Here is a 26709-nt window from a genome sequence, read left to right on the forward strand (position 1 = left end):
TAATGGCTATCTAGATTCAATTGAACAGATCCCTTTGCAGCCCTTACTGAGAGAAGTGTTTGTTAAATTCATTTATAGCACTAAAAACTGAATTGTAGCAGACATGGCTACACCTCCAACAGCTACAGAGCACTAGGGAGTTATAGCACTGGCTCACAGACTGTCATGACAGATTTTTTCTCTCTTCTCCACACTTAATGGGGACTAAAGCTTTGACCTGACAAAACAACACAGATAACAGAATTGGAATCCTTAACTATCACCATTCCCGATAGACCAAAAGAGGAGGACCTTAAAACATTTGTAATTCTAAAGAAATCCATCAAAATATCTAAAAATGCAATAGATATCTTAGTGGTGATACTTTGTGAGTCTCATCTAATGATTGAAGTAGTGATTCACAGCTTTAATTAAATTATATGATACTGGTTCTTAGTGGACAAAGAACAGTTCTGAAACTCTGGGCTGTGTGACTTTGTCCTTAAAAAACAAAGTTCTGCCTTAACTGTTTGGAAATCGTGAATTAGCATGATCTATGGCATTTGGGGTCAATAGCTAGCTAAGGTGTAATGTGTGAGGTGGGTCTCAAGTGGTTCCATTCCATTCCATATGGTTCATGGCCTATGAAAAGCCTTTAAAATCTTTACTGGATAACAGTAAAGTATATGCTAAAATGTTACTTCCCAATTTTTGTTGTTGTTATTGTTCATTTGTTGCTTGGTTGGCTCCTTTTGCAAGACCCATTTGGCTTTCAGCAAGGAAAATATTCACAGCCCTGATTTTTATCATAAACCACAATAAGCAATCAAAATGCACCACACAGTCAAGACTTAAAAAGTAACTCACAATAGTTGTTGTTCTAAAACAAAAGCAAATGCTTAGTGGTTGATAATGGGATAGAAACTCTGGGGTTGCTGCTCATTCTACAAATAGTGCAATAGCACACAATAGAGGCAAAAGGAGTTAATTTATGATAAATCAATTAAGGGCCAAGTCAACGTGCATAGCAGACAGTAACATTGTAGGCACTTTCATCCAGGACTAAGGAGCCTCTGCATTTACTGGGTGGATGAGGATGTGGACGGTACAAATCCCTGTGGGGCACAGGGATTACTGGATATGCCAGGAGAGAGGTGGGAGTGTAAACACATCAAAAGCACAGGCACTACAAAACCACTTTCCATGCACACACACATTGTCCACTCCTGTGAATATGTGGATAAACCCACCCACGTGACTATGCCAAAAATAAGGAATAGTCTCAGATCATGAGCCAAGCCACAGCACTCAAGGGCCAGATATTTTTCTCCTGAGACGCCTGCTCTTCTGGCCACTTGCATCCATCTCCTAGTTCCCTTGTGCCCCCTGAATGATGAAAAAGGATTTTGTCCAGGCAGCTGTGATGAGCAGCAGTGCAAGAACTCCAGGAAATGAGACAGGCAGACAGTGGCTTCATAATCTGAACCAGTACTGCAGAAAGGTTTTTGTTCCTAGCAACACTAACCAAAACCAAGGATCAGCAGGAGGAGGGTTGGGCAGATGCAGCAGTATGGCCAGCCTGGTGTTCTAATTAACTGCAAGATTAGGAGTGATTTCCTAAGTCCTCATGAAATTAGCTGTGGAATTTGTAAGCAACAAACAAATCTTCCACCTATTAAGTCCCCATTATGCTGAATACCAAGAGCTAGTGAACTCTTTAATAGTATTGAGGACACAAATGAAGGAAGCCCAAACATACTTATATATATTATAAAATTCAATTAACTTACCTGTTTATTTTTATGAAAGGATTCAATTTGTGATCTTAATACCATGATTAACCCACTCAAATCCCAAACAAAACAGCCTTGAGACAGAACATTACAGTAGATGTGAATTCCAGGAAAACTCATTCTGATTCTGATACCTCAGGGGACTGGGGAGATTAGACATTGGACTGTAAATGTTTAATGTAACAAATAAAGGATCCTCACTACTTGAATATGTCATAAGAAAGCCATTTTCCTGAAGGGCATCCTGATATTAAGATATTAAGGATATGATATTAAGAATATGAAGGACCAAGCAAATACATGGTAGAGAATTATAAAATATTCAGACATTCATATTAAGAGGTTTAGCTTTCACAGTTTGGTTTTAATAAAACTGAGTTTGTACAAAAGGATTTTCTTACCACATAAATCTAAGCCATGTGTCTCTTCAGATCCCTTCTGCTTATTATACTGAGAAAACTCAATTCTCCTTAGGTTCATTGGCTACTAGTTTTTTTAGCCCACTTGCAAAATCCTCACATATAAGGAGGTAAAGCACAGTGGAGGTTATCAGATTAAACCAGGCCATGTTTGAAAAGGCAGTCATTCCCTCCAGTCTCTCAGTTATTTTTCCAATATCCTGCCAAAAGGGAAGAAGCTGCCCAAGTCAAAGGAGGAGAGAACCTGTGCCAAACACCACACAAAATGGAACGGATTATAGAAAAAAAATTTGAAGAGCTGGGAATTGAAGCTGGCTGGGAATGGATATTGGGAGTGAGAGCTGACAGCAGAGATCTGGGTCAACAACAATTAAGTATTTAGGGTAAAGGAAAAGAGCAGAAACCTGTGCTGTGAGGTCTGCAGAGACAGACTAAGACAGGCAGGAAGGATGTGTGTGGGATGAGTTATCCAAAGGGGACAACCAGGACTAAAAAAGTAAGAGGAAATCAAATCAGAAAAGCACTAAGGAAACATGCAAGTAGAATATGAACAGAAGAACCTCATAGAAAAGCCTACATGAGAAAGATAAACTACAGAGTGATTTCCTGGAAACATAATATTCTTGCTTCTCTCCACTTCTCTAAAGTAAATATAAATTTTTTTATACATTTATAAATTTTATATATATACAAGTTTTATAAATATAAATGCCTATCTCTTCTGGTTTAAAGATGACAAACTTAACACATGACAATTTCCCACTAGCTCAAAAGGCAGAAGACTATACTGAATATGCCCTGTGAGGTATCAAGACAAGATAGATTTAGATTAGATATTTGGAAGAAATTCTCTACAATGAGAGTGGCAAGACACTAGAATGGGTAGCCCAGATAAGTGGAAGATGTCCCCATTCCTGGGAGAGTTCAAGGTCAGGGACTTGAAGCAGCATGCTCTAGTGGAAGAGGTCTCTGCCCATGACAGTGGGTTGGAACTAGATGATTTTTAAAAATCCCTTCCCACTCAAATCATTCTATGATTCTATAACCCCATGGTATGAAATTCCAATGGCTTGTGCTTACTCCTTCCCCCAGCCTCAGAGAATAGCAATTTCCAATATTTAACTCACTACTGACTTACTGACTTCTAATCCTCCTGCTTTCACTTTGCTGGGAGGCTTTAAGCAATCCTTTCAACCCCTCCCAGTTTCAGATCTTATGAAATCACAGTGATGAAGAATTACCTAAATTAGCTAATGTGTGCGCAACACATATTGACAAAACAAAGTTGTTAGAGTAAGGCACTGACTTCTAAGCAAAATGAAAGTAGTTTTCTTTTATGGAGCTTCTACTATGTGCTCAAAGAGATCTCCTGAAAAATAACTGCCCATTGGTGCATCCTTTACAGGATGAAAGAGAAGGTTTGTAGCTGCACAACCTGCCTCAACTAAATCCATCCAGCTCAAAATTGCTTCTCAATATAAGCACATTTCCTACGTGGCTCATCAGGAAGTCTTCTGCTCCCTGCTGACTTTTATATTACATATTCAGGATATAAATACCAAGTCCTAAGTGTTGGCCCTTTCTTACTTAGCTAGCTGTTCAAAATCACATGAGCTCATCTCCAAATACCTTCACCTGTGATATCCCTGTTTTAAAGAGTCAGAATGCCTTTGACAGATCAAGGATTCTAAGTCCATTTCTGTACATGTACATATCACAGTGACACACAAGCTTGTCACTCTGTGTATCCCCATGTATCTGATAAGAACTCCTAGGATGAGCCCAAAACCCTCAGGTAACCCACAGATATTAGAGGCACACACGTTATAGATATTTAGCTACAGATAATCAGGGAGACATGAATTCAAGGTTAAGCTCCCATCATGTTACAGCATCATGCACACACACAGAGCAAGGAAGCTGCTCAGAAAAGGCTTGTGAGGTTACAGACAGTCCAATGATTAAACACATGGAACTCAATTTTCTTTCAAAATTTCTCTTGAGTCTAGTGTGCCATTTTATTCTAGAGGACATAAGGAGCAGCTGAGTCTGTGTAAAAGAAAGTATGGGAAACCCAGAGCTGACACAGGGCTGAGAGTTATTTCTGATACTGTCATCACTGCAATTGGGTATGATTCCTCCTTAATCTTAGTGGTACTGAGGAAACTAAGATGATTCTCCATGGCTAGGGCACACACAACAAGGGCAGAAAGGGCTGACATACCCTATTAAAAACCCCACAACTGTTCAGTTACTGCTTATGGGGAGTTATTTCACTGATTTTTTTTTTATGGTGCAAATCTGAAATAGTGTTGCTAGGAAGAACTAAGAAGTACTGAAGATCACTAGGTCACTGTCTAGCTTATGTTTAGTTGGTTTGTTGCCTTTTTTAAAAAACAAATTAGTTTCCACATATGCCTCCATTGTCAGGAAATTTTTAGTTATATTGGAAAGGAGAAAATACAGTGTCACACTGAAAGATTTTGCTGTCTTAAAAATAACTCAATTGTTCACCCACAGTGATGCTTTGGGTCACACTTTACTGCTATAACAAGAAGCCAAAGAGAGTGCACACAAGACAAGCAGGCAGCTAAGGCAGAAATAAATTCTGTCTACCTAGAAACATCAGTCCACCTCACTTCTTGAGTGAGATAATCTTCGTTGTGGTCATTGTAATGTACAACTCTCATATTGGCCAGAGATGGTGAAGCTTGTGACTAAGGTGACAAGTGCTTAGGACATGAATAAGGAGGTGTTAGAAAAGACAACTACATTTGCAGTGAAGAATATTACAACATAACTAAAACACCAACATATATCCCTTTCTTAAAATGCTGCACCAAAGCATTCATCCCTCCTCACTGAAGGATCAATAAGCACCCTCTGTACAATCATTAATCATCCCCCACACAATACTGAGATACTGACAGGAGAAAAGGAGGAGCAAGGGGAGGAAAGAAAGGGACAATTCAGAAACAACATCTGGGTTAAATGCCAGCTGCATTGACAAGAAAAGTAGAAAACAACAGAAGGAGAATGAGCTAAGGACAGTCATGCCCTTCAAAGGCCAAAATGACATTCTTTAATTGTTCTGGAGGCTTTCAAAATGAAGTGTCTACCTCCAGCAGAGTGAAGATTAATCTTCATGGAACATTTTGTATAATGAGCTCCTCTATGTCAGAAGACAATCTTAGGTGAAATAGTTGATAGATTCAAATCAGTATTACAAGTAAGCAAGGGAGATTAATGTATTCACTGCGAGTTAAAATGATCCAGATTATTACAGTGAGGTCAGAGCTTTCAAAACTGTATTATGGAGACATGTAACAGGCAAAAACCGTAATAGGTTCTTTACTATTTTTCCTTCAGGGATAACTCCTTATTAATTGGCTTCCTTTTCCTGTTCAGATTGCTGTGAGATTCTGCTTTGTTCTCAAATTACTTAGGGAGGTCGAACTGTTTTTAATCCTTGTGGATGGAGAATGGATATTAAGTATAACATTCTGGATTCAGTTGTAGGCATTCTGCCAAAGCCTGAACAAGTACATAAACTTGGTCTCCTGCAAGCATCTAGTGAGTCATCTATACACACAAAAGCTACAGTCCTGCTGAAGGAAACCAGCACCTCTTCAGTAACAACTCCAGTAAGAGAGGCATTTAAAGATATATAACCAGAGAAGTAGTCTTATGACCACCAGTGTATAGTGCAAGTTACATGCCCTCTCACAGGACATTACTACAACAAAGGTTAAGGTAAAATATCTTTTCTGGTCTCTTTTAGGGTAATGGGGATATTTGCTTTCTCATATACTTACAGTAAGTAACAGTAATGAATAAGCATTACTGGGACAGTTAAGAGGACTGATAGGAAAAACAACTCTATGAAAAATATCTGGGGAGAATAGTCCAGCCCAACTGTGTTATATTATCATGGTGGACATGCATTGACTTCAAAGATTCAAAAGGGTTTCATTACAAATGACCCACCAATGTCCAAAAGCAATCATTTTAAGTCTTGATGAACAAACACCTGTTTTTTGAATTATAACCTCTTAAGCACACTCCTACTAAGTGATCAAATCCAGGATGTTAGATCAGTTGCTGGCATTTTCTTATAAGGTTTTCATTGTGAATTTTGGCAGGTGACAAATAACATAAATACACACCTATCCCTGCAGTGACAATAGTGTAAGAAGTGGTATGTTTTGTGTCAGAACATGTAATGGCTCCTAAGGACAAAAAACATGCTAAATTCAGACACAGAAAATTTGCATCCATACTAAGGATGGATGAGAATAGCTTTCCTCAGATGGGCAACCCTCAAATAAGCCAAGTTGTTTCTGACAGTGTTGGGAGTTGTGCATTCAGTGTTGCCTGAAATCTACTCAATGTCAAACTCTCAATTTAAACTTCAAGCAAGTTCTGCTTCAGTGAGGAATAATCCTGATCCTGTTAAAATTCTTCTCTGTCCAGTGAAGGCTTTGATTGCTTTAAATATGACCAAAATCCACTAACTTCAGTTAAGGCTGTCAAGACCTATGTTAAAATTTAAGATATTTCAATTCTTTTGGTGCAAAGAGAGACAGTAAATTGAGAAGGGGTGGGACTGGAAGAGTGAAATGGAAACAGTTTAACTATCTTCCAACAATAAGATAAGCAAACCAATTAAAAGGATTGTCATCCTGTAATTACCAAAGCACTCTGTATTGCAGAGGGAACTGAAGCTCTGTTGCACAACAAACACTCATGCTTGTAATTTAATATGAATAATGAGCCAGATGCATAACAAGACTATTAAACTCTTATCACAAGCAGCCCTGTCCCTCATTGATTAATGACTCTGTGTCACCAAGGAAAGGAATTCCATTTTTAAGTTCAGATTGTCATCATCAACATTGCCAAAGCAACCACTGTCTGCTTTTGACTTACCCCTAAACATAGCAATTAAACCATTACATGAGGAAAAAAACCCAGCAATTATTCTCTGAAATGGAAAACTGAAGGCTGGTAAAGAATAAGGGTGTGGGGAACCCAGATTTGTTCCCCAAGATAAATGTACCTGTGCAAGAACCATGTTCCAGGTCAGTGCACATTCTCAATATCAAATATATCATGGTCTCCCACTCAGCTTGAAATCTGATGCTAATCATAAAATCTGGTACAGTCTCATATACTAGAAACCCAGCAGAACCAACAGAAAGACATGAATAAAAAATATTCTGTGTGCAAAACATTTATTTTACAGTAAATATAATAAGAAGAAACATGTTTAAGTAAGAAAGCAGTGGAATAGCTATACATGATCTCTATAGATGCTATTCATATAGAGAGAGCACATTTGTACGTATGCACATATAGATGAGCATAGTCTCAATATTACTCATCCAAAAGTGTGTGCTTGACCCTGTCTTTGGGGGGTCTTGTTGTTATTTTTGGAGTAGGGGTTGTTTTGGTCAAAGTAAGATTTGTACAGAATGTTCTACCAAAAGCAGCCACAATCTGGCTTCTCCCAACTTACAAGCTTCCCGGAGCTTTTCCTTGTCATAATGTAGGCCCTCGTATTCTTGTAAATTAATCCTGTTCACTCTGATCCTCAGGCGATCTGGGATGGAATGAGGACTGCAAGAAAACAAGAAAGCTTCTTAAACAAAGTGTACCCTGGAAGAGCAAAGGAAAACAGGATATGAAGGGATTTCAATCTTCTCTGAAAGAAGAAAATGCACAAGCCTCTTCAAAAGTGAGCCACGTCCCCATAGGCCCATTCCTGCATTTAAAATTATGACTTTCTACTGCACAACAGCACCGACATTACACCTTAAATAATAAACAAGATCAAGGATCCCATTTGGTGTTTGTGTGACCTAAAACTGCAAAGGTTTTTTCTGAATTCTTATACCCCTATGTAGCTACCCTGCCCTTCTCCAGTTTGACTTTGTGTAGATTCTTAGAGCCCTACCACAGCCAGTAGATAGATCTGCTAACTTCAATTTCAAGACACAGAAAGATGCTTCTTGAGAACCTCTGCCCATGAGAGCATCTACATCACATTACTGAAGGATCCTGATTCCAGCATCTCAGGTCTGAGAAACAGTCAACAAAGATGTGGCTAAGAACCAGATCTCGAAAGTTGTGAGTCTAATACTCAGAACCCAGGAGGACTTTTAAAAGCAAGTAGCAGTATGGCAAACTCACTTTTACAGAATTTAGTCTGATTTAGATACCTCAACTATTGATAATTTTGAAAGACTCAATAGGTCAGTATCTAGAAATTAGGTGTTCATGTACTTAACATGAAATATCCATATAAATATGGATAGAAATTTGTCCAGAAAAGCTTTCTTCTTCATTTCACACTAGTTTCTACCTTAATGTAACCTATTATTTGATTTTTTAAGTTTAGCTAGATTCTATGGAAATCAATTTAGCCACACTTGCATCTTCCACTTAAAGAAAGAGAGACAATCTGTGTATTATTACACTCGTAGCAAATGTCTGTCCTATAGGAACTCAGCCCCAGGTCAGTTAAAAGTAGATTACTCATTCTGTGCTTTTACCAAATGATTGTCGCTATTTTCTGTTTTAATCTTGTTACTACCAGTAATACTGACTAATATACTCTGCCTTTTCAAAGTCATAATGCTGTGTACTCTCATAAATATACAGTTTTGCTTCTTTCTTTGTCTCAGTTTTAAACTATTTTATTTATAGTATTTGCACTGCTAGTGAAGGACAAGGAACATCTCACAAATGTTACCTGTATTACCTCATTTCTAAACACCAGTTCAAATGTGAATTTTCTTCACTAATGTCATCAATTAATCAGTGGTAGACTTACGTTCTATTACATTGGGCCTCATTTCAAACTCATTATCACAATGAATAATCTGGCTCTCATGAAAGCAGGAGAGGCAAACAGGATGACCTCATGCCAACATCTGCCAAACCTTGGCTAATTGTCTCCCTTCCAACCTACTTGTTGGAATCCAAACACAGGATGGTGTTTGGACACCAAGGGGAGTGCAAGATAACACTGACTTCTTAGATATGCTGACTCACTACCTAATACCATGTAAGGAAGAAAAACAAATGTTATTTCTTAGCTTGAAGCCGACGGCAACCTACTGCATGTGCAGTATCACCTTCTGAGTCAAATTAGTCCTTTCACCTGAAAAGAAGTGAGAAAGGTCTTTTTCTTTGCTTGGAGCTGGAGGAAGAAAAGTATCTGAAATTAAGAAAATCTAGAATATCTCTTTTCTTCCAAGAACCACACATACACTCTCCAAAATTCTCTTTTAATTAGAACATATTTAAGAAAAATATTCCCATGCTTTTGCAAGAAGTATAATTTTTGATATATAGGCACACTGTATATCTGACTTTTTTTCTGCAGGAGCAACAAGCACACCATCTAAAGTGTATTTTCTGAGGAGAAACAGGAGCAGGTCCAGTGTAGGAGGGCAATCAGCTGGCAAGTACCAGAGTTTGGTATTCTGTTCTGCCCTCCTCTCACTCCATTTTTATAAAGACAGAACTAAAACCACTACATAAACAGGTTGTGTGCTAAAACATACAACTGGAGAGAAACAGAACTTGGGCTCTTGTCCGTTTGAAAAGTTTAGTTATCTTAGCAAGAAAAATGTAACCTTGGAAACAGTAGCTTTCTATAGAAAACAAGATATTACCAGAAATAACAATGCCAGGAGTTCCTTTCCACAGGGTAGAGATTTATACACTTAGCCAGGTCCAGTCACAAGTAGCATATTCATAACACAAGTAAACATATATACACATTCCTAAAAATGTATGTGTATTGACACATGCACAAAAGAGACATTTATTCAGTAACTCAAGCTTGATGGTTTTGTTCATCAGTTCTTTGCAAACACCCTTTGTTCTCTTATAACAGTCATTGGCTGACACATTGTGTCACTAAATTTTATAACCTATTCAAAATAAATTTGATTCTACAAATCACTATTGGTATATTCATTTCTTGTGCTATCAGACTAGCAGCAATTGACACCAGGGTATATTGTCCTCATCAGTCAAACTAATTAACTCATTCATTCACAGAACTCTATCTAATGGAGCTGAGCAAAATACTTCCATTATCAACACTATTGCAGTCTTCATGGACACTGCATCATAATCCATATTATTATACAAATAGATCAATTTGCCTTTGTTCAGACAATCAGTATATCCAGAAACCAGAAAGATAAAATACATAAGCATGTGCATGTAAAAGCAAATAGCAGGGTGATGGATGTCACTGAACAGAAACATGAGTACAGTATTAATAGAAATAGATGTCTCTAAATACTGTGTAAAACAGCTTGCTTAACTGCAAGGAGAGGAAGAAAAGCTTTCCACATAAAGCAGCAATTTATAAATAAATTTGGGGAGATTGCTGCACTGTAATTCAACCTAAATTACTTAAATTACTTACCTCTTAACAATTATTTTTTTACATGGTGTATTACATAGCCAACAAAAAGTACTTGAAAGTACAGATTAATGAAGTCCATTACCTCCTAAAGAATCTAATTAAGAACTCATTCCACAAACACATCAATCCACAGAACTAAATCCTAAATGTCATTTGCCTCATGAGGATGTAAATAAAGATTGAGGTCAAATAAAACATTCTGGTTTTTCATGTTTATTATTTATAATTATTTCATTTAAACACAGACCTAAATATGAATCTTCTCCAAGATCTTTCATCTAGAAAACACACTCAGTTTTTGATGAAGCCATGAGTTCCTCGCCCCTATTAATCATCCAGCAACAAGTGAGAGGATGCGAGACAGCTCACTTGGAGCACAGCTGGTTTTCCTAGGACACATGCTCCTGCCTCCAGTCACCAAGGGAAGAGCACAGGCAGAGCAAGCTTGGGTCCTGCCCAAGCCTGGCACTCCTGTACAGCAAACAGCTACACTTCTGCCACCACCCACTAGCTTTATTCAGCTGGGGAGACAGACTTGTAAATTATATATACCCCAATCCCTATTTCAATTATTTATGAACCCAGTGAACCATTTCTTACACTTCACGTCTCCACAGAGAAAGGAATGATAAGAATAAACAGTCCAACAAGTCTACAGAATCCAGTGACAAATTTCTGATAGATCTTCAAGAATACAGCCCACACCATCCTACACATATATTTTAACATGATTCAGTAAACAGAAAAGGAAATCTACTTCCCCCCATACAAAAAATACTTGAGTAAAAAAAACTCAGTCTTTTAGGAGATATTTGCAGTGACAATGAATGATTAATGGATTACCTGTCTCCTAGAGAGGAAATAAACATGAAAAATTAATTAAGTATTCTGGTGTTTAGAACAATTGGAAAGAGGAAAGCTGTAGCCAAAAGAGAAAAATGAATTCACCTTACTTTCAAGATCACATTGATAGAGCTTGGATATGATACATTAAAAATAAATTTCTGGCAGCATCTCTCTACTTGAAACATAAGAACTGCCACAACAGAGCAGACTCATTCAGTCTCTTCTATGGAGGAATTTCAACACTTCACAAAAGTTCCTACTATTTTAAGGTGAAGCTCTTGCTAAACTCTTTACCTAAAAAAAAAAAAACAAAAAAAAAAAAAACAAAAAAAAAAAAAAAACAAAAAAAAAAAAAAAAAAAAAAAAACAAAAAAACAACCCTTGAAATTATAAGCTCTACCACATATTTTTTCTTCTGAGCTAGATGAGCATCCATGTCATTGTGTGCTGGGCCAAAGGACAACCCCCTTGGTTAGGAGAAGCATTGGAAAGAAAAGATAAACCTCACAAACGGGATAAGAATTTCATGACAGAACAAAATAGTATAATAATAATAAATATGGTAATAATAGTAGTAATGATAAGTGGGGGGTAGAGAGAGTTACAAACACGAGAGAAAAGAAGAGATGCATGATACAACTGCTCACCACTCAGCAAATCCCCAAACAGCACTCCCCTCCCAGGTAACTCCTCCAGTTTACACACTGGACATGACCTTCTCTGGTGTGAAACATCACCTTGGCCAGTTTGTGTCACCTTACCTGGCCTCACTCTCTCCCAGCATTGAGTGCAGCTCCTCAGCAGCAGAGTGTGAGACACTGAAAATAGTGTTTACTTGGGATAAACACTAATTAGCAATAGCCAAAACATTATTCTTGCCATAAATCCAAAAAACAGTTCTGTACAGCTACTAGGGAGAAAATCAGCCATATCACAGCCAAAACCAGGACATGAATGTTATCCCACATAAACCAGGTTAACCTGGCTAACCCTAGTGAGTTCTTTGACACTTTCTTATCTCACAATTTCTTCAGCAAACACATTTGGCATTGTTGAGCTAGACCCACAGAGACACCTAAAGTACAGACACATTCTGAACTTCCCAGTAGAATCCTGGAACTTGCTTTTCTTCTCCTGCATGTTAACTGTGCTTCTCTCACACATTACCCTTCCAAGCACAGAGGGTTCTCCATAAGTAATAATCCCTCTAAACAGAATTATAGAATTTTTTGGGTTGGAAGGGACTTTAAAGATCACTTTGTTCCAACTCCCCTGCCATGGGCAGGGACACCTTTCACAAGACCAGATTGTTCAAAGCCCCATCCAGCCTGGCCTTGAACACCTCCAGGGATGGGGCACCACAGCCTCTCTGGGCAACCTGTTCCAGCACCTCACCATAAAGAATTTTTTCCCATTATCTAATCCAAACCTACTCTCTTTCATGTTGAAATTACTTGTCATTACATGCTCTTGTAAATGGTCCCTCTCCATGTTTCTTGTAGGCTCCCTTCAGGTACTGGAAGGCCACAGTTAGGTTACCCCAAAGCTCCTATTCTCCAGGTTGAATAATCCCAATTCTTTCAGCCTTTCCTCATAGGAGAGGTGCTCAATCCTTCTAATCACCTTGGGGGCCCTTTGCTGAGCTCACTCCAGCAGGTCAACATCCTTGCCATGGTGGGGACCCTGAAGCTGGATGCAGCACTACAGGTGAGGTCTACATGAGCAGAACAGAGGGGCAGAATCATCTCCCTGGACCTGCTGGCCACGCTGCTTCAGCTGCAGCCCAGTTTATGGTTGGCTTTCTGGGCTGCCAGAGAACACAGGACAGCTTCACATTCAGAAATCCACGTTAAACAGGAAAAACTGATAAGAAATGAGAAGACTCAATTCCCTATAAATCATGTTTCAGAAAAAAAGGAGAAGATATCTCCAAGCATTTCATCCTTAACTCTGCCTTTGGAGAACAGTTCACTTTCTATGACTTTCTCCCTTACACCTTGCCTCCTACTGTTCCTTATTAGACTCTCTTCTTAAAAACAGTAACCATATTCAGCCTGAGAAGGGTGATTTCGTTTGGCATTTGAATGTCTAAAAGCAAAAATACTATCTTCTATTACTCTTTTGTTATTCACACAGGTTTTATACACATACTCTGCTGCAATCATTACCACAAACTCCATAAAGGAGTAGTATTTACCAGTACAGTGATATTTGTATTTTCATTTATGCAGATATTTTAATTGAAAAAAATAATTACAACCTACCCACAGTGTTTCTTCCACTTGTAGAAGAGCTGTAGGGGCTACACAAGTAAATATCTTATTTTTCAATGGTAATTTTCAGCATCAACCACACAAGACAAATGTACTCTCACATATGCATCTTCTCATCTCTAAACATCCAGCAGGAAAATGCAAATTTTCACCTTCCTTTTAAAAGACCTTCAAAAATACAATGCTTGCGTTTACTTGCACACCTTGTATAAGCATTTGCAATGGATCACACTACAGTTCTAGTGTCTCTGCAAAAAAAGACCACATGAGCCTAATAAATTGCCTGCCCTAAACTCCCATGCATCTCCTGCTGCAGAAATCCTGACATTTATCTAAGACGGGCTATAATCCATCACCAGGTCTCAGTAGGATCTGCCCTGCTGTTCAGTACTACACTGGAACTCAGTCTTCTTCTATGTTGTTCAACAAAAAAACACAAAGCAATATTTGAATCTCAAAGCCATCATAATCCAAATCATATTTCTGTGTTACCTCATGGATTCCTATTTTAATTTGCCAGACACATTAATTGGCAGCCCCAGTGCAGCAGCATGCTTAATCTATTTTTACAGATTTTAAGATAGAGAACAACTTTGACTTTTAAATTAGTTTGGGGCTTGCACGTCTTTCTCTCCCTGCTTTATTCGGAGAGCTGATATCAAATGGGACATTAAAATGAACTGCATCAAAACTTGGAGGTAATTTTCCAAGGGATATCCCTGAGCTTGGAAATAGTACTCATTCTCTTAGACACACAGTTCAATGTTCTGTGTAAGAAATAAGGTTTACCTCAAATTTTTCTAGAGGCTGATTCAGATGCTGAATTGGTGAGGCAAGTTGGTTTCATTACTTTATGCTTGTTAACAGAATACAGCAAAGTGGACCCACGGAAAAGGCACACCAAACTGAAAATCTTTCCTTTTTCCAAAATAACAATGAAGCACTTGGAGCTTTCTGAAATTTCACAGAATCACGGAATGGTTGAAGCTGAAAGAGACCTCTAGAGGTCATCTGGTGCAAATCCCTGGTCAAGCAGGAGCACCTAGAGCAGGCTATCCAGGACCATGTCCAGGCAGCATTTGATTATGACTAAAGATGAAGATTCCACAAGCTCTCTTGGCAATCTGTGCCAGTGCTCTGTCAACCTTAGGATAAAAAGCATTTTTTCCTCATGTTCACTGGAAACTTGAAACAGAGGAATCCTGTGTTGGATCGAAAAGATCTCATCTCAATTCTTTCCAGGAATGATGCCTGGCATTAAACCTCAGATGTGCCTGTTGCCATGGATGTTTGAGGAGCTGGCTCATGGCTGAACCTGGTCTCCATCACCAGACATGTCCTGCTCACCTTACTTGGCTACTGTGGAACTGTGCCCATCAGTCATGCTGTCATCTGAGCTCCCTCTTCACATTTGTCACTGGATTTTACTGCCCCATCTCTCAGCTGAATGACACAGGTTAATAACAAAAGGCTGTGGAACTTTTAGAATAGAAAAAAGCCAGATACTCACACAGTGAAGGAATCAGGGGGAGCCGAGACTCTCCTCAGGTCAGCAGACTGCACTTTATGGATACTATAAGGCAGCAGGAAATGAGTGGCCAGGAGAAAAACAGCACACAGTGAGGACAGACAAGAAAAAAAGGTGAGAGAGAGAGAAGGAGTGCAAGAGAAGAAAGAAAGAGAAAGACACACAACATTTAAACAGAAACAAAAGGAATGTGTCACGTGAAAGTTGAATGAAGGGCCATGCAGATCTCTGAGCTCACACTTGGAAGCCAAGAGCAACTGAAGACATGCAAATGGAGAAAATCACTGCTATGTGGCACACAGGAGCTTTCTAAAGACACAAGTGAGGAGCAGTGAAAAGCTCAGCACATAACTATACAAGACAAGGGATCCCAGAATTTCTTCCACGGGCACTGAAAAATTTCAAAGCAACAGACTTTGGAAGCAGGTCCAGAAACACAAACAAACATCAGAGCTGAGATCCAGATGGATGGAATTGTCTCCAAGGGTTGACCAACTAATTACTGTTTAAGGAAAAAATACCCTTACTGGAGATTTTGTATCTACAATGACAAGTTTCTGTTTCCATTCCTCTTGCTCATACCTTAGGGAAACTTGCATTTTATTAATATTCAGCTTTACTGTTTATAGTCACCCTCAGTATTTATATTCAAATGGTCCCTTTCTTCTTCTTGAATGCATCAAATATATTTTATCTAAAAAGTTCTTCCCTCTTCTTTCTCTTCCATTATGCAAGGTGCTCTCCCTCAAGCCAAACTAAAAGTCAGTGAGAGCAAAATACACTTTTCAATTCAGGAAGTGTTCATTAACTTCTTGGGGAATATACTATGCAGGAGGAATATACTATGCAGTAAGGAAACTTACTGGGGAATATACTATGCAGGAGTTTCTAATCAGAAAATTATTCCTGGAAAAGTTGAACCACAGTTTCTCTTCTTATTCCCCATAATTTTTGGTATAGCTCTGAACAGCCACATTCTTGGCTCAGTCACAGAAAACCAAGCTGTGTTGTCTCTTTCACATGCTACTGTGATCAGTAGTGGAGAACAGGAATGAGAACTTAGCCAACAAGTGTTTCAAGGAGGAAAAAAAAAACCACAGAAAAAAAAGATGATCAGGTCAAAAAAATACAGAAACAGTGTATATCTTCAAGTTAAGTCTTTTTCTACTCACTCTCTTTTCATCTGGCAGTAATATCAAAGCTGACAATAATAACAACTCTACATTTCTGTGACCAAGATAATTTTCTAATTACTTTCCTGGCAAGGAGCTCAAGAAGAGCTGTTTAGTAATTAAGGATAGCTCCAGACCCAGTGACTTATCTCACATATCTAACATTTAAATGATAGTCATTAAAAAACCCTTCATATATCATGTTCCATCCAATACTAGGCTTTCTGGGAGATTCCAACAGAATAAGGAGTTATATCCTAAAGAGCAAGCTGAGAAAAACAAATAAACATATTTAATTACAAATTTCTTCACTTGTGCAATACTACCAATCAGCATCATATTGAATTAACTTCTTACAGTACTAATATTCTTCCTAGATTTTAACCTTTAACTAGTCATTTACTTCTTATCGCAGTAAGAGAAGATTCAAGTCCTCTCTCCTTCCTTTTTAACACCTCAGAGTGAAGCACATACACAGATATATATAGAAATAGATGTAAATATCTACACACACAGTTTCTGATATGTGAAGCTGAGACTACAGTTCCTGACAGATCATTTGCATTTTCCCAAGACACAGATCTGCAGAAAAATACGTCAGCCAAATCAAAGGACTCTGACAGTAATTTAGTGTACCATGGCACATTTAAATCAAGCTAAACCACAAAGAATATCCCCTTGACAATTGGCATATACTACAAATCTCAATTTCCCTACCACAGTTTAAATTCAGATTTAAAAATCCAAACCTAACCCATGCTAATTATCAGTTTGAAATACCATGATTTCTCTTTTTACATTTGCATTAGTCTCCTTCAGTGCAGAAAAAGATGTCCCAGGGCTGCCCTTGGCATTCACTGAAGATTGAGGAGTTGTGGTTGGGTGAAATTGGGCACTGCTGCCGATAGTTAAGAGTCTGCTATTCTCTGCTCAAGAAAGATGAATATACCTTACCTATTTTCCAGGCAAAAAGAAATTGCACATTAGAGAAAAGGGTTTCTACTGCAACTTAAAGAATTAGTCTCAGTAAGAGAACAGAGTGCTAAATTGAACAGGAACATGTTGAAAGTAACCAGCGTGGCTTTGATTATATTAATAGATTGACAGCCAGGGAATGACAAAAAATTCTTAAGGGCTGGAGTCAAACTTTGAAGTAAAGCAGGATCTTTCTCTAGATATACAGCTGTAAGTGACACAACTTTTAAGATAGCTGAAGAGAAAAGGTGTGCCTAAGACCTTGTCCTTTTTTTTCAGTTATATGAGTTAGTCTTTTGGAAGGTATTACATCTCTTCACAGAACTTGCCTCACCATTACAATCGCAACAGCAAAATTCCCCCACCCATTTCCCCAAAAATATTAAAGCCTCGGTGCGTGTGTTTGAATTAAATGTGGATCCTTAATAACTTTAGGGCATTACTTCAGTATCTTGGGATAAGGGACAGACTGTTTTGCTTCACATTTGGAATATTTGATGAAAAACAGCAAAGTCCCTTGCAACACTCATTTTAGCAGCAATAAAGACCTATACAAGGATTACAATAATAACTTCTACAAAATAATCTAAATTATTTTATTGGGTGGCTACTTTCATAGGTCAAAATTTTACTATTTAGGTTTCTTCTGGTTAAATTATATCTGCAGTGCTTGTAAAGAAAGTTTAATCATGAAAAAGAATGTTAGTCCTGTGTACTCCTCTTCACAAGCTACTAGTTTCCAATCTTAGCTTTTCTTTAGTCACATTTACAATACTCATTTCTCATTTGGGTTTCTATACTGGAGAAGGATTTCCTAAAAAGTACAAACAGTTCTTTCAGGACATTCAAATCTTTCTCTGTAGACTCTGCCAGGCAGCATGTGCTCACAGCAGAGACTGAAATATGTCCTGATTAGCTCTTGAGTGTGGCAATTTCTTACGGGGTCTTCAATGCAGCTTAAAAAGCAGATCAATAAAGCTGAGAAACTAAATCAAAAAAACTTCAAAGGCAAATGGCATACATATGCAGAACCATCAGAAGCCAAGGGGCAGACTGCCAAGGCTGCAGAAACCTCTCTAAATAAATAAATACATAACAGAAAGATAGAACACCATTCTAAAAGCAAGAGAGGGGTAACTCAGAAGATAAAGAGTAAAAGAAAGTCAGGGAAGTATTTACAATAGAGTGAAAAGGGACTTCAGAAGATGTGATTTATTTTTTTTAATTTATTTTTCAAATGCGCTGCAAGTCCAGTACATGCAAAATCCATGACAGAATACGCTGCCCCACACGGGCCTCCTGCCTCTAGGACATGCACATGTGCAACTCACTCATTCAGCAAAGGCATGGACGTTCTCCTCTTGCTCTTCTGCACCATGTTGGCCTGGTTCCTCAGGGAGATGCGGATGAGGGAGGGGGCCAGCCGGCAGGGCTCGCCATCCACTTGCATGGGGATGGACTTGTACGTCAAAAGCGTCACCTCCCGGCACTGGTGCAGCCGCTCCCCGTGGCCACCCACCTGGAGGGCAGCCTGCAAGAAACAAACAAAACACACAAACAAACAAAACACCAAGCAGGTCTTGGAATCTCTGCTGGTCAGAGTGACCCCGAGATACATACAAGTCTTTTCCCAGCCCGGCAGTCAAAGAAGGAGTCAGGATTCCTCAGCTGTAGTTTTCAAGGTTGTTTATTATTTCTTATCTATAATATTCTTTCTCTGGCCTGCTGAGGTCTGTTCAGCAGGTCAGTGTTGTCTTTTATACTAAAAACTACATGTACTTCATTTACAATAATTTCCCAATACCTATTACCTATGTTAGACAGTGCGTTCCTACCTTAAACCAATCCAAAAGTGCCACCATCACCCATAAGATGGAGGCTAGGAAGAAAGAGAAAGAAGGACAAAACACATCCAAATTCCTCCATCTTGGGATCCTAAGTCCCCATTCTAGAAACCTTAAAATTCTACTTTTCACCCTATAACAAGCTAACTATTATTCTACTTAAAGTCTCTTGACTTGTAATGCTTCATATAAAGGTGGTCATTTGCTCCATGGGTCAAATTCAAAGTCACTGGTGCCAAGGTCTCTGAGCCCCTTAGCAGGGGCTCAAGCCATTCAGGACAGCTAGAGAGATGTCCTGGGTTCCAACAAGCAGGGAAAAGATAGCTCAGAACAGAGTAAGCTGAGGCAGCTAAAAAATCCAAAATGCCACTTTGCTGGCAGCGTCCTTTACACAGTACTCCATTCCTAAGCTATTCTGAAAGAGCCCAATGAAAGCATTTTCACCCCAAAACTGCAAAGCAACAAGGAGATATCTACCCACATGCATTATAGGACTCATCATCCGTATATACGCACTTGTGCACATGCAAATTAATAACTGTGCTCGTTCTTAAAGCTTTCAATTTGTTTTGGTTGGTTTGTTTTTACAATAACAGTCACGTTAATAATTATTTGCTCTTTAAAACAACATCCCTAATTAGATACATCTGCGAGACAGAAAAACTATTTCCCCTTCCTGAACAGAATGGTCCTTAATGGGAATTAGTAAATTTAAATTTTTTATTATGAAAGCTTACACATCAAGTCAACCTCAACATTAGACAGGCTGAAAAGAGCAAGCAGAAGGACCTTGTTAAAACAAATATCATGTTAAAGAATTCACTTCAAAGAAATTAAGCAAGGAAGACGATGAGCTGATCCTTCAAGTTCTAGGTAGACATGTTTGGGCAGAAATGTATTTTTTTAATGAATATGACTATGTGACAATTCACTCTAATTTCTCAGATGCAGAAAAAAATCTCATATTAATGCAATGCTAGCAGAGAACAGTGTTAACACAAGTCAAGGCCTGTGCACTTAATGTTATGGATCAATTGCCAATATGATCAATAATTATAAATGCTTTTTAAAAAGTAGTTCTTTCCCTTGGTTTCACAGACTCATTTAGGTACAACAAGCACATCTGAGACATACAAGACAAGTTAGGATTGTATCAAAGCAGTCTAAGGTTATAATCATTCTTCAGCATCACAACCAAAGCACACCTGCAGACACACAGGTCTCAACTAGGCTTCCTTTAAAGAGAAACAGAAGCTCAAAGGGCCCTACTTCTTAAATTCAGCCCTAACTAAAATTGTTGGTAGCTTTTGAAATCTGTCTAGCCACTTCCATTGACTAGTGTGTTAGTGTCAAAAACAAAAAAAAACTCTTCTGACTGAAAACCTTCAGTTTGTACATGCTAAAGTTTTGACAGCATTTTCAAAAACGTGCCCTAAACTCCTCTTCACTTTTATTCCACAAGATCTACCAGGCTAATAAACAAAAATTTTCTTGTGGGTTATTTCCCTAATCCACTAGGCCCACTAAGAAGAAAAAAAAAGTTCAGGAAGGTATCCTTAACCCAGACAAACTCTTAAAGGAAAGATTGAGCAAGACTGCTTTTTTCTTACTTTGAAGATTAGATTTGCCTGGCTTTCTCTTTGAGGAAACAAACACCATTATTGTGGATATTTACTGAAAGTGATATGGACTGAGGGCAGGTCACAACAGGGAAGTTTAGCTAAAACAGGCTTATCCATCTTTGTTTTAAACTAGCTTACATGAGACAGTAGCAACAAAGGCCTACAGGTATGGAGCTAAGTCTGAGCTATAAAAACTTTCCAGCAAGTCCAGCTGTGGGCCTTCTGCTGGCCACACTAAGCCCAAGCTGCAGTGCCTTAGGTAGGCTGGTGCTAGCATGGGAACATTGCCAACTCTGGCTGCATTTAACCATCCCCTGAAGGCACTGTCATAGTGTTTGGCCACTGCCATAGCAGGACACCAGGGTATTTAGAGAAAGATGGCTTTTATGGTATCTCAGTTTTAGTTCACTTTAAAGATGGCATTGGAAGAAAGTGCACTGACAAATTGAAATTGTTGGCTGAATTTCCTTTTTCTAGCAGAATCAAAAGGAGAGATAAAATTCATGCAATAAATACTAGTAAAGTCTTCCACAACTATTACTAAGGTTTCACAAGACTTTTGGGGAAGATATAGAAACTGTATGTCCATATAAGGTTATCTAATATTTCATATTTATATACCAGCAATACTTAAAAAAGAGACTTTAATGCCATAGAATGAAATAGACAAAAGCTAAAGAGAGAAAGGAGTGTTTATTTGATCATAGAACATTCCCACAGTAAAATCATGACTTCATGCTCTTATCCTACTGCTCTTACTGTATTAATCTTGCCATTTAACTTCAGAGCACTGCACATGCAAATCAGCCATATTTTGCAACTAATACTTTTTATTATTAAATAACACTTCTCTTATTAAAAAAGAACTATTTGGCTCTGCCAGTTAACAGCAGAGCATGCTTTTGCCTTGTGACTATGGGGAAGCACACCTGATTTTCAGAAACAAGGAGTATTTTGCACTCTGCAGTGTTGCCCAGGGAGCCCTCCCAGCCTGGCAGCACCCCCTGCACTCACCAGCGAGGCCATGGTGAAGCCGATGACTTCGATGTAGCCATCGTCGTGACGCTGGGGCTCAAAGTCTCTGTGGTCACCAGGGTTCCCCCAGGGCATTGTGCCAGCACAATACCTACAGAGACAGGTTTGGATAGAGCAGCTTGCCCTGAGAGGTCCTGACTTTTAGCTTTTTAGGCTGTTCTTTCTGTTTCCAAGCTGATACAACACCCTCAGGTCTACCCACCATAAACTTTATCGGGTTCCTCTCTGAGAGGAAAATGGGGAAACACCAGGAAATAGACCATAGAGCAGCAGCACTCCCTATTTGCTTTGATTCCTGCTGGTAAGCTGTTGAGCCATGAAGCTGTTTTGCCCCTAGTCATAAAGCTGTTTTGCCCCTCTTTCCCCTCTCCCTGCTAGCTCAGCACAAAGAACGCAAAATGTTGCATAGTTTGAGGAGGCAGGGAGAAATAAGAAGCAGGAACAGATAAAGCTGAGGCATCTCTCTTTTCTACCATCAGAGAATAAATGTAAAAGTAACCTGAAAGAGGTAGAAGGGGGAACTTTGGAGAGGTGACATCAAGCAGAAGCTTGCAGTACAGGACTCAAAAGAATAAGTGCTTGGGACTGCCTGTGGAGCAAACTAGGAGGTTTTTTAAAGCAATGGTTTCCAAAGTGGGGTACATGCAAGAAAAATCCACAACTGACAAGACAATTAGAGTGTATGAAGAAAACTATTACTTTTACTTTCAATAAGAAAGCAAACATTAAAAACATACATATTTTTTGTAATACTAGAATAGAGGCACATGTATATAATTTAAAATATACATATATAGAGGTGATGCTTAAAAGCTTTTTACTGACAGAAATGCACAATCAAATTAAGTTTGGAGACTACTGTTCTAGAGCACAGGAGACCAACAACTTTTGATAATTCAGCTTTATTTTTATTAAAGACACCTTGTAACATGTTTAAAATTGACTTCTTTTGGCAGTTTGGTATTCCTTAACTGCTAAAATATTTATCCTTCCCCTCTCTCAATTTCTGTTCCCTCCTCCCCCTTTCTTTTTTTTTTCCACACTTGGACTCTAATTAAGCAAAAGACTGGGTATCTGTCCCTTTAATAACTTGTTTGCAGGTTAGATGCACAGCTTTTCAAAGTGTGTTAAGTTAAGCATTTCTACTGTATCAGAATACTCAACTTTTTAAGGAATGGTTTTGCTGCACCCTGAACTCTGAAGCCATTCTGCATAGCTCATTAACATCATTCTAAGGAGCCGGCTCTCAATAAGGTGAGAAAACCCAGCCTAGGAAAACTGTTAGGTGTCTTTTGAAAACTATTGTTATTTTTGTTGCATAACTTCAAGAATCTATCTTGAGCTTACCTGGGTATGTTTAAAAACACTATACACTGGAACTTCAGCTCCTGGATCTTTGGAGTCAGGTCTGTACCATCACACTACAAAGCCAAAGTGACAGAGCACAGAGAAATTGCTGAATGGAGCCACAGACAAGAGAAGTGTTGCTGCTTTGTAACAACTTTCCCAAGACTTTCCTTGGAATGTGTTGCAAATGTCATGCTCAAAACTGAAAAGTAACAGAGCCATTAAACTCTCACCTCACTCTCTCTCCAAACCTCCACCTCCACCCCGTTCTCACAATACTATGACACAATTTCTTATACTCACCACAACTTTAACATGCTTGGATAAATCTCTTGAGCTTCTTTGCAGAAAGTCTGTAAAGGCTGCCTGCAACAGAAATCAGTGCAGGAATTGTCAACACTTCCTCTCTTCTTTTTTTTCCCCTCAGTTCTTATCCCTCCACAGAGCTAATTGCCAATATGCACTCACTTTGGTCAAATTTACTCTCTCAGAAGACATGATTTGATTTTATTGTCTTAAATTGTGATACTTCTGCTTTTGAGAGCTTAATTGAAAAAAGTCCTTGAACACCCAAGTTCAATGGTATCCTGAATCATTAAGCACAAATTCTTGCTCACATACTTGTTTCCATATTTAAGGCACGTGGGTGTTATCATCCATAAATACATTATATGTCGTTCATTATCAAACTAGTGTTTATTCTTAATGGCTTTAGAATAAAGTGTTGTCCATTTGCCTCCTGAATGCACAAGTGGGTAATTATATGTGCATATTCACCCATCATTAATCACTCCAAATATCTGATTTGTGCCATACACTCCCCACCACCCTACATCCAAGGCTGCTCTCCTCAAAGCTGCAAAGATACAGGCCAAAACTTTGGGAATTCTTCTAGCAAAGTCAGTATCAATGCAGTTCCCAAGCCCTGAAAGAAGCAGAGCAATGACTTGAGAAGCTTATGAGCCAGAAGCAGAGGGACCAAGATATGACCAGGACTGTGTCCAAAGGAGTGGCACTTCTCTCACCTGCCCAGCTCTGTATAATAACAGTACCACAGGCTCTTTCCTACAGACACCTGTGCGTGGCACTGCCAGAAACAGCATGAGTGCACTTGAAATTGTGACAGGCAGAATAAACTGGCAAGAGCTCCTGATGTGACAAAGTGAGGGGGAAGGTAATTAAGAAGACATTCAAGCAACTAAGTTAACATCATTCTGTAAGACAAATCTGTACTTACCCCGGCATAAAACATCTTATTTCTAAATCGGCTGTTAAATTTCTCTGGATTTGCTTCTGTGAAAGGATGAAAAATAAAAGTATGAACACCCCAATAAAACAAGGAGACTTCATTATACCTTCACAGTCCCTGCCAGCACTACAGTGCTTTCAGAGTATCACTCATAGAAAATATTACCATAAATATGTTTTCTGTGTGTCAGTCCCCCATCTGTGCCTTTCTCTGCTATCAGATTTCCAACACTGATATTGAATCCTTCCCTTTTCTTGTAGAGTGTGGCAATAGAGCAAAGAGGTAACAAGAATTCAATCAGTTAATTTAACACCTCTCCGACTATTCATCTTATGATAGAATAGAATTTTTAGACTTCTGTTTCTAACAGTGGAGAACAAATCTGTAAGAATTATTAGAAATTTTTGGAACAATAACCCATGCTTTGAACCAGGAGTAAAGCATTAGTAAATTACGAGATGAAACAGCCCCTAAATTCTGATGTGTTAAAGAGTTACTAAGGAATAGACATTTCTACCCAAAGATTTCTGCAGAAAAATAAAAAAAGGAAAAAGAGAATTGGTTACTCTAAAACCTATTTAGAAACCTGTTTCATTTTGATTATACCCCAAGAGATGGAGAATTTTAAGTCTATTAGTAATGTACCTCTAATGGTTAATTATTCTCACTGTTAATGTAAATGTAGTGGTTTCCAATCTTGAAATTTTCCGTCTTCAACTGCCAAATGCTAAATCTTGTTATACTTTCCTGTCAGATTACAGAGCCTTCAACTATCAGATATCTTCTCATCAAGAAAATACTTATAGGCAGTGATTAAATAGCCTCTTAACCTTCTTTCCAATAAACTAAATGGAGTTCCCTTAATCTCCCAATATGAGGCACATTTCCCAGAATATAGTTCATTCTTGAGCCTCCTTGGAAACTGCTTTCCTTGTTTGTGGCATCTAGAGATTCCAGAAATAGCCCTTCTGACCCTGTATTCAGTGTTAGTGCTAGCTACTCACCCTGGCTCCTTGATTCTCTAGTGAAAACATCAAACTACCAAGACAGTCCTTCTGGCTAAAGCATCACATTAGTGTGGACACATCCAAATTACCTCTCAAATGACCACTTAAAACAATACTTCCAGTTCTCTTGAAAGCCACTACATCTCACAAAATACAGCTCCATTTTGTAAGAATGAGCTGCTTGAGGTTTCTGATTTGCTTGTTGTCTCAGTTACTACATCTGTTGCTGTGTCACAGGTGACTCAAACTCAGTCAGGACCACTTCTACTTCAAACAATGAATTTAATTGCGTAAGTCAATCTCATCTCACTTATTGAGCTCACAGCTCTTTGCAGAGTCTCAACACCCCATGCTAAGCAGCAGAAGGCTTCCGAAGGTTTAGTGTCTGTGCTGCACATTCTCTCATGTGAGTACCCCAATGGATCCAGACAGCAGACACCACAGCACTGGACCTTACATGGATCTTATGACAAATACTCCCCCTAACCAAAGCCCCATTTTAGAACAGGTAAAGGAGCCTTTCTCACATCAGAGACTCAGCATTCCCTCAACCTACTGGTCCTACTTCTGCCAACACAGATGAGCACGGGTAGGGAGGAAAGACTCTGTGATGGAAAATAGAGCCTTAGGTTGATTAGAAGAAGTGAATTATTGAGTGCATATCCAAGGCTCACTCCATCCTCACTGCTCCTAAACTATCAAAGAAATAGAAAAATGGAATGTGTTAGACTCTGCCTGTGTGTAGTGGGGAAGTTTCCTGAAAATGAACAGTTCTGCACAGCTGAGGGATCAAACAGCATGTCAGCAGGGATAAAGTAAATTGCATCTTACATGCTCTACCAAAGCACAAGGATACCAATGGAGGAAGTTGGAAAGAGCCAGTACCCAGAACACTTCCCAAAAAAGCAGAGCTAAATCCATCAGACTTGGATCCAACCCTCAAGTCTCAAACTGATTAGTCACAAGAAAAATGTAGAGGTTGCCATGGAAAAGACCACATTAATATATAGGTTCCTCTGAGACACTGCAATCACTGCTTACTCTAAATGTAACAGCTGACCAATATCTACTGCTTAAGGTGTCCTGTTGGCTGAGAGCTCATATCAATTTCTCTTATTTTGGTTTTCAGGCATGATATTCATTTGTTTTAATACTATATGTGATTACAATA

The 26709-nt window shown here is 38.7% G+C and overlaps 1 protein-coding gene across 3 annotated transcripts in view; it reads right to left on the reverse strand.

Moving 5' to 3' along the window:
- The window catches only part of DGKI (diacylglycerol kinase iota), a 200996-nt gene that overhangs the window by 58538 nt on the left and 115749 nt on the right, over window positions 1–26709 (reverse strand). For all 3 annotated transcript variants that reach the window (XM_066549925.1, XM_066549927.1, XM_066549926.1), the window contains 6 exons: window positions 24520–24575; window positions 23586–23648; window positions 23283–23356; window positions 21915–22026; window positions 18766–18965; window positions 7710–7810 (listed from right to left, as the gene is read on the reverse strand). In XM_066549925.1, the coding sequence (XP_066406022.1) occupies window positions 7710–7810; window positions 18766–18965; window positions 21915–22026; window positions 23283–23356; window positions 23586–23648; window positions 24520–24575 (606 nt within the window). The remainder of the gene's footprint in view (window positions 1–7709; window positions 7811–18765; window positions 18966–21914; window positions 22027–23282; window positions 23357–23585; window positions 23649–24519; window positions 24576–26709) is intronic.

This window comes from Molothrus aeneus, chromosome 5 (genome assembly GCF_037042795.1).
Source record: "Molothrus aeneus isolate 106 chromosome 5, BPBGC_Maene_1.0, whole genome shotgun sequence".
Classification (NCBI taxonomy): Eukaryota; Metazoa; Chordata; class Aves; order Passeriformes; family Icteridae; genus Molothrus; species Molothrus aeneus.